General features: G+C 42.7%; 1 protein-coding gene across 1 annotated transcript in view; it reads left to right on the top strand.

Moving 5' to 3' along the window:
• wdhd1 (WD repeat and HMG-box DNA binding protein 1) overlaps window positions 1-6,127 on the top strand; it is a 14,042-nt gene extending 7,915 nt beyond the window's left edge. The window contains exons 10-24 of the mRNA XM_035651998.1: window positions 238-448; window positions 1,678-1,865; window positions 1,985-2,169; window positions 2,254-2,495; window positions 2,834-2,971; window positions 3,080-3,236; window positions 3,701-3,815; window positions 4,192-4,323; window positions 4,403-4,620; window positions 4,817-4,959; window positions 5,064-5,120; window positions 5,203-5,234; window positions 5,473-5,634; window positions 5,755-5,897; window positions 5,986-6,127. Coding sequence (XP_035507891.1) covers window positions 238-448; window positions 1,678-1,865; window positions 1,985-2,169; window positions 2,254-2,495; window positions 2,834-2,971; window positions 3,080-3,236; window positions 3,701-3,815; window positions 4,192-4,323; window positions 4,403-4,620; window positions 4,817-4,959; window positions 5,064-5,120; window positions 5,203-5,234; window positions 5,473-5,634; window positions 5,755-5,897; window positions 5,986-6,127 — 2,265 coding nt within the window. The remainder of the gene's footprint in view (window positions 1-237; window positions 449-1,677; window positions 1,866-1,984; window positions 2,170-2,253; window positions 2,496-2,833; window positions 2,972-3,079; window positions 3,237-3,700; window positions 3,816-4,191; window positions 4,324-4,402; window positions 4,621-4,816; window positions 4,960-5,063; window positions 5,121-5,202; window positions 5,235-5,472; window positions 5,635-5,754; window positions 5,898-5,985) is intronic.
• The last annotated feature ends 2,507 nt before the right edge of the window (window positions 6,128-8,634 follow it).

The raw sequence follows: 8,634 nt of genomic DNA, 5'->3' as shown, positions 1-8,634 counted from the left end.
TACATGTATACACATAGATATTATACATTAATATTGATATAATGTAGATATGTGTCATATACTGGAGGTTAGAGATGAACAGAGAGCAGCTGATGACTTTTCTTTAGCCTCCATTGTGTCAAACCTAATCCAGTCATTCTCTGACATTTCTTATCACTCTTTTAAATTCTTCAACGTCATCCTGTTGATATTTGATTCTCACGTTGCTGTTAAAAAACTCCGTCATTGAACTTCCAGCAGGCACCAGAAAAAAAGCCAGCAAAAGACTACGACGCCCTGTTTGATGACGATGATGATGATAGAGTCATGGATGAAGGACTGAGCGACACCAATTCGCCCGTTAAGAAACCCGTCGCTGGGGACGACGACGATGACGATGATTTCCTCATGCCTGCAACGGGGCGGGTGAGGAACAGAGGGGCGATCCTGGATGACGAGAACTCTCTGGGTGAGTCAGGGGACGGGAATGGTTTGATACAGATGGTGATTAATTAAAGTAAAAAAAACAACATGAAGTCTGTTATTACGGTGTTTGGCCACCACAAACTTTAGTCGTTTAGTCTATAAAATGCAAAAGAATTATTAAAAATGCTCAATTTCTCAGAGTCAAAGTATTCCAACCAACACAGACTCTTCATTTACTGTCAAATATTCACATTTAAGAAGCTGGAACCAGCAAATGTTTGACATTTTAATTGATTATTAAAATATGTGACAGTTAATTTTCTCTCTGAATCTAAGCTGATAGTTACAGTTATTTTCATTATTGATCAATCTGACAGGGATTTTCTGGATTAATTGTTTAGAAAATCCTGAGAAATGCTCATCACAATACTCCAGAAACCCGAGGTGACATCTTTTTAGATGTCTTATTTGTTGTCCAACCAACTGAAGATATTCAAATTCAGAAAATCTTTACAAATGATGAGCTGGAGCTTGATCATATTTCATATTTTTACTTAAAAAATGAGGCAGCTCTTCTCTCAGCGAGTGGTATGTTTAGTGTTTTGTAATCATGCTCTGGTTGTGAGCAGCACATAAAAAGCTCTAGTTAAAGAAATTAAGATTATTTTATATTATATATTAACATTATTTCCACTTTTTGGTAGAACATTTAAAAAATAATTACATGACTTAATGGTTTGGATGTGGATACAGCAACGCTCCAAGCATTACATTTTCAAATTAAACCTGTAGATAAGTTTATGTGACTGCAGTCCATTTTATGCTCCTTTTACTCTTTCAGCGCTGCAGCTCATGATTATTTGTTATTCATGGATAAATCAGAAAATAATGAAATATGCCAATAAAACCAAAGCCCCAAACGGTTGAAATTTCGAGCAAGGAAGTCGTGTAAATGGCTTAAATGATTAACAGATTATCAAAATTTATTTTCTGTTAATAGATTTAGCACTTTTGTTCATGAAGTTAATCTCATCAGAAGGAAAATGAAAATCCGTCTGCCAACAATTCTCTCCTGTTGAACTTTTCTCAGTAGACAAGCTTGTTAGGTAGTTAGTTAATTATTCTTGGTAGGAAACAGAAACTAAAATGTCTCTTGACTCGTCGTATGTCACAGTCTGACTGCATGATTCAGATTAAATGGAGGATAAGTGGATTTTTGTGTTTTCTATTCACTAAAAATGACTCCATCTCTGCACATGCGTCTCCATTCAGACACCGGGTCGCTGCGGCTCGGTCAGGACAAATTCGGGGACGATGACGACGACGCGGGTAGCGCCGTAATGCCTGCAGCCGCCCCGCTGGTTCCTCTGCGTCCCGTTTACGAGGGACCTCTACCGTCTGCTCCCCAGAAAGCCTTCCAGCCCGGCTCCACCCCGGCACACCTCACACACCGCTTTATGGTAGCACTCACAGACTAGAATCATTTTTATTTGTGATAAATCACCTCTAAGACAAATTAAACTTAATTTTGAACTGAAGATTTCCAGTCACATGTTGTAACGACCTAATTGTGCCTCAGATGTGGAACTCGGTGGGAATAGTGCGAGGCTACAATGACGAGCAGGACAACGCCATCGACGTGGAGTTTCACGACACGGCCGTGCACCACGCCATGCACCTCACCAACTCGCTGGGTCACACCATGGCTGATCTTTCCCAGGAGGCCGTGCTGCTGGCCTGCCCCAGCACGGACGAGCTCGCCAGGTAAACCTCCTATCATCTTTTATTTTATTGTTTTTGTTTATTCATTCAGTAAACGTTAGACCCCATCTCCTCTTCTCCTCCCAGTAAGCTTCAGTGCCTCCACTTCTCGTCCTGGGACACCAATAAGGAGTGGATGGTGGACCTGCCGAAGGGCGAGGACGCCAGGGCGCTGTGTCTGGGTCAGGGCTGGGTGGCGGTCGCCACCAGCACGCTGACGCTCAGACTGTTTTCCATTGGTGGACTCCAGAGGGAAATCTTCAGCCTACCGGGGCCCGTGGTCTGCATGGTCGGACACGGAGAGCAGCTGCTGATCATCTATCATCGGGGTAACACACACACTGATATACGTTCACACACACGCTCTGTATTGCTGTGTTGAGGGGTGCAGAATAAAGGTTCTCACATCTAATTAATTTTACTGAATTACAACAAAAGCTCTTAAATTTAAATTTGTCTGGATACTTTTCCTTTAATTCACACCAGAAGAGTCACATCCAACCAGTCTCCACCAACTGCACTAAAAGCAGTAGAGATCCTAATACATTATAGTAAATGACCTAATCCTCTTATACAGTATAGACACTGCAGACTGTACTGAAGCATCACTCCTCCGAGCTTTGACGAGGCCTTTCATTGGTGCATGTGTCTTATTTTCCGTCATCAGCTACAGGTTTTGATGGGGAACAGGCTCTGGGAGTCCAGCTGCTGCAGTTCGGTCGAAGGAAGAGGCAGCTCATCAACGGCGAACCCCTCCCTCTGTCTCTCAAATCCTACCTGTCCTGGCTCGGATTCACTGCAGAGGGTCAGTCTGTCAGGAACCTTGTTTATACACATTAAATCAGTGGAAGCAAACAGTCTTAACGGAAGTAGCATCTTCTTCAGACTAAACCCTCCTCTTTTCCTCTTTCAGGCACCCCATGTTATGTGGATTCGGAGGGCGTAGTCCGGATGCTGAACCGCTCCCTGGGAAACACATGGACACCAGTGTGTAACACCAGAGAGACGTGCAAAAGCAAATCGGATCACTACTGGGTGGTCGGTGTACATGAGAACCCTCAGCAGCTCAGGTGAACTCTCTTCTCCACCTTCCTGTCTGTCTCTTCCTGTCGGCTGGGACTGAGAGTAGTAGTTGTTGTTGTTGTTGTTATATGTTGTCTCGTCTTTTTGAAATATTTGGGCTGTGCCTCTGGGTTTTTGCTTGTTAAAAAATGATGTTTCTGGTTTTGATAATTAGACTTGACATGATATTTAATTGTATGGTAGGAAATAAGGTTTTATAAGCACTTAAATTATTTAAATTACAAAATAGGTTCTAAAGGAGCATACCAGGAGTAGATTTGTTTTTAAATGCAATTGCCACCTTCTAGGTAGTTGTTGGTTCTCTTTATGCTTTAAGAATCAACTTGCAGTGAGCTTGAACTGAAGCTTGCTTGCTCAACTAAAACTTGCTGCCTGAAAGTTTTGGTGTAAATCTAAAAACTGACAGAATGCTTTGAAAATCTGATCTCTCTCTCTGTTCTTGTCCCATTAGGTGTATTCCATGTAAAGGCTCCAGATACCCTCCCACCCTGCCCAGACCTGCTGTGGCCATCCTGCCCTTCAAGCTGCCCCTATGTCAGACCACCACAGAGAAAGGACAGATGGAGGTAAACACACCTGAGATGACGTTCTTTGACACAATGTAACCTGATTTAATACTTCACTAGTTCAAAACTTGCTAGTAGTTACTGAGAACTTAATCACAGGAAGAATTTTACATTCAGACTTGCTGGTGCAACCTAAACCAGATGTGCCACACAATCAGGCTTTCTAAGAGAGGATTGGAATACTTTCTCATCTAAAAGACGGTTCAATATTAACAATAACTGTCAGACCAGTAAGGTTGAAAAGGGAAATTAATGTTAAATACAATAAATGTAGCAGCCCTGTTCTCTAAATATCGGCATCGGCCATTGAAAAACCCATTTCGACCGATCCCTAGTACAGTTTCCATTCAGCCTGCCGTCCTCTGTCGTCCTACAGGAGCAGTTATGGCGTTCAGTCCTCTTCCACAACCACTACAGCTTCCTGTCCTCCAGCGGCTACGAGATAGACGAGGAAGGACAGAGTCGGTCCCAGAAGGAGCAGCAGGAGCTGCTCATGAAGATGTTTGCAGTGAGTAAGAAAACGCTTGCTCACGCTTCCTTTACTTCGTGTGTTCAGATGAATAAAATGAGTCCATGTTTTCCTCCAGTTGTCCTGTAAGCTGGAGAGAGAGTTTCGCTGTGTGGAGCTGGCAGAGCTAATGACTCAGAACGTGGTGACTCTGGCCATTCGATACGCGTCCCGATCCAGACGCCTGGCCCTCGCCCAGCGGCTCAGTGAGATCGCCCTGGAGAAAGCCAACCAGGTCCAGGAAGAAGAACCAGAGGAACCGGAAGAGGAGCCAGAATACTCCAGACGGACCTCTGGGTAATGCCAAACTGCATCTGTCCCTTTTTTAACTGTTGTAGTAATGTTTTTATCTTTATATAACCAGTGCTGACCTGTCTGCTCTCATCCAACACGTTTCACTACGTTGACCCTGTTGCTCTGTTAGGGATTCAGGGCTAGAAAAACCTGATCTGAGTTGAGTTGAGTGTGATTCCTGAGTTCATTATGTGGACAGGTACGGTCAGAGTGAGGTCACAGGAGGACGCTGCAGCAACAGACGTTATCAGGAGGAGGAGGAGCAGGAGCAAGTGGAAGAGCTCGGGGAGGAAGATGATGGGCAGGAGATGGACACAGAGGAGGCAGCAGAAACCAGAAAACGTCAGTTCCACCTTTTTTCTTCAGCTGTAGTCGCACATTTAGGCACAAGATGTCAATAATAACTAACATGTCTGATATGTCTGTGTGTGTCTCTTATTTTGAAGGAGGGAATCCGTTTGCTAAAGAAGCAGGTTCACCTGTGAAGCCGTCTCTCACACCAAGTGAGTAAACGTGAAAGTTAGGGGCATGATTTATTATATTTAAATAAGCATTTAATTTTTTTCTTTTTTTTTTTTTTTGCAGTTGGCAGAGTTGCACGTGCAAATCCTTTCAAGGTAAGAACTACAAATATTTTGATGGCATCACTTTTTGATTTCTACGGAGCCCCCAAAGTTATGACCAGTATTCAAAAGTATTTTTAGATATTTGATGCTTTTATTTTCTAAAGAGTAAACAGGACTTTGGGGGCTGCGTAGATTTCTAATTATTTAGAAATCAACATCCAAAAAGAGTCCAGACAGACGGACATGTTTTAGTGGAAGGATGGTAAAGGTTATGGTGGGATACCTGCAGGTGCTCGGCACAGGAAAACCCTCGGCGCCGTCCGGTCAGCCTCGAGTGACAAACATCCTGGACAACATGACGTCCAGCAAGAAGTCTGCACCACTCAGATCAGCAGGAAAACCAAACAAAGACCCTGTCCTCAAACCGCTGGCCCCCAGAACCAAGACAAAGGTATCATCAACTTAGAAATACTCAAAACATACCAACAAATGGTTGTAAGTAAAATAAGTTTGGAGGTAAGTGTTTACTCCTTGTGGTTCTCTGCTTATTCTTTCCCTCTTTTCTCTCCAGACTCAGTCCACTCTGCTGCAGATGACTGGCACTAAGGCGTCCAGTAAGAAGACTCAAGCGAACACGGAGCCGGCTGCAGAGCAGCAGAAACAACCTGACATGCCGCCTCCAGCCTCACCTGCAGATAACACCGAAAATAAGAGGTGAACGATGGAATTGTCTTACCCTGAAATGACTCTGCTGGAAGCTACAAGGTAGACTGACGTGTTGTTATTGACTGTGTCCGTTCAGGCCGAAGACAGGATTCCAGCTCTGGCTGGAGGAGAACAGGAAGACTATTATAGCTGATCACCCAGACCTGGAGGAGACCGACGTCATCAAAGAGGCCATGGGTCGCTTCAGGACGCTGTCGGCAGAGGATAGACTGGTATGAAACACTGAGGGATTCATAGAGGAGGGTGTGGGGGATATTAAAGGTATAGTTGAGTTCAAAAGTAACTCCAGAATACACTAGGGATGTGTCGACTAGACCTTCAAACGTTGCTACCCTCCCTAGTTGGTTAGAGAAATATATAAAATTAATATTCTTTTAATGTAGAACTACATTGTTGCAACAATAACTGGTCGTTAAAAACCAGCGAGAGGGAAGAGCGAAAAAGATGGCAGCTCATAAGAGCAGCGCAGTCTGTTGGTGTTTTCATTTGTGTTTTCAGGTTGTGTCAGAACGACCACACTGAGTATGGTGGACATAAAGAGAGCAGGGAACAAATCTTGGAAATGTTTTGTTAAAATTACAGTTGGATCTTTCTAAGATATTATTGGCATTACCCTTAAAACAAATTATAAAAATGTGTTAAAACAGGTTTTTCAGACACCTAGAGTAAAAGACATGGATAGTTTGTATTTGTTTTTAAAGCTTATGATGTCTCAGAGTGGTAATATGTTGTAATATTAGTACCTCTATAACTTAAAGATTTATATGGATGTACAATCACCATTAATGGTAAATTAAAGCTATTTCTTGGTTACACTGAATAACTGACTGCATTTAACACTGATTGGACATCCCTTTATGCCTTTATATTCACACTGTCTGCAAATCCAAAAACAACATCTGCTGCTGATTCCACTTCCATCATTTGTTCATCACGTCTGCTATTTGGTGTCAAATGCTAGAAGAGGGACTTTTCTTTCAGATTTACTGTTGTCATGGATAAGTAGATGGATACATTTACACTTTTATTAGTCAACTAACAAAAACCACAAACCTACCAGGAAACTATACAGAGTGAAGTGGTAGTATACGATATCACACCGTTCCTTCGTCTTCTCCCTCAGAAGAGATTTAGGTGTCTGTTTATCTGTTTTCAGTCCATCTCGCCCGGATCTAGTTCTCCCTGAAGAGCGAACTGAGAGCAAAAACCCAGAGAAACCCATCAATTAGAGTCTGTAAGACAGTGGTGATTATCAGCTGCACATCCCTCACTGTGCTACCCCAGCACTCGTCTCTGCACTCAGATGTTCGGGTCAAATCCTCTTAAATCTCTTTAAAAAATGATATTTATATATATTGCTTAATAGGAGACATAGTTGTCGATGAAATAATTAATATTATATATATACCCTTAAAAATTGTCTATGAAAGAGCAATTTGCTGTGTTCACGTATGCTTTAAAATGAGTTTTCTGTAGAATATCATTTCTTACAAGGTCACGAATAGTGGAGAATCCCAGTTTTCGTCTTACTCATGGTGTGTAAGGGTTTGTCTAGAGCAGTTATGGTCTTACTTGTACCTGACAAAGAGCTTTAAGACCTTTTTTAACTAGCGCGAATAGAAGTACAATTAACTCCTAAACCCTTTTGCATAAATCACAGCGGCCAAAGTATAGTGTAAAACCAGTACGGAACGATGTGGCCGTGCTTCCTAGCTGTATATGACAATAAGTCCGACTTGAGTAATTGTAAGTTACGGGGATCTGAAACGCCATCTTGTACAACATAAAATAGGACAATTGATCTAAAAACTTTTTGTGCTACAAATGGCACCTCTACATATTGTGAGGATGCACTGTAGCTAAGTCCAAGTAGTGAAAACCTCTGTTCTGCCACAGAGCACTGTGGCCCTACAGCTGACTTTTGAAATTGATGCCCTGCATAGTTAGGCAGCACCTGCAGCACCCCCTTAACCTCCGTCACAGGATCTTTTCACAGATTTTCACTGTAAAAAAAATAACCAAGATTTTTAAAAACGCCGCCACTGCAACTGTCCAATCAATAGGGAGAAATGATGAATAGATGAGCACACCTGCATCCTTTCCATCCCACCTGGAAGCGTGCTGAGATAGGAATAGGTCAACGAGTGCTGTGCGCTTGTGTGAGTAGCCGGCGTCGTGAACGCCTGCATACGCCATCGGTGGACTCTCAACAGAAGAAGCTGGGAGTGCGTGACACTCAAGACGGAAGAAAAAGAGGAAGTGGATGTGGAGGGGGAAGGGGGATGGGAGCCTGTTGCCTGGGGAACCCTGTCAACGTGTGTGTGGCATTGTGAGGCACAAAGCATTGATCTTATGGTGATACTGTGTGAGAGACGGTGAGCTGGTCAATCTCCGGGGTGACCGCCGCCGGCGGGGTTGATGATACAGTTTCAGTTCATTTCTTCAGCGAGGTTTGCTGATTTTTTTTTTTTTTTCTTTACACACTTTATCAATTCTGACAGATTTTTTTAATACAAAATTCTCTTTCAAAAGTTTCAGAAATGAGTTCAAAGATCTCGGACAAACTGAACACAAGGCGATAAAATGGTAATTGTTGGAACATTTCTTTGGCCTGTTTTTTAGGATTTTCTCAAAGAGGCATTTGGTCTTTTTGGGGGGCTAGTGTAGCCGGTATTGCTCCATTCGTAGTCTCCATTGGTACATTTGCAGAATTAACAGTGTTGAC

The sequence above is a fragment of the Morone saxatilis genome, unplaced genomic scaffold, assembly GCF_004916995.1.
Source record: "Morone saxatilis isolate NCDOM2014 unplaced genomic scaffold, NCSU_SB_2.0 Contig11, whole genome shotgun sequence".
NCBI lineage: Eukaryota > Metazoa > Chordata > Actinopteri > Moronidae > Morone > Morone saxatilis.
The sequence above is the reverse complement of the archived record's forward strand: the minus strand, read 5'-3'. Positions and strand labels throughout refer to the sequence as shown.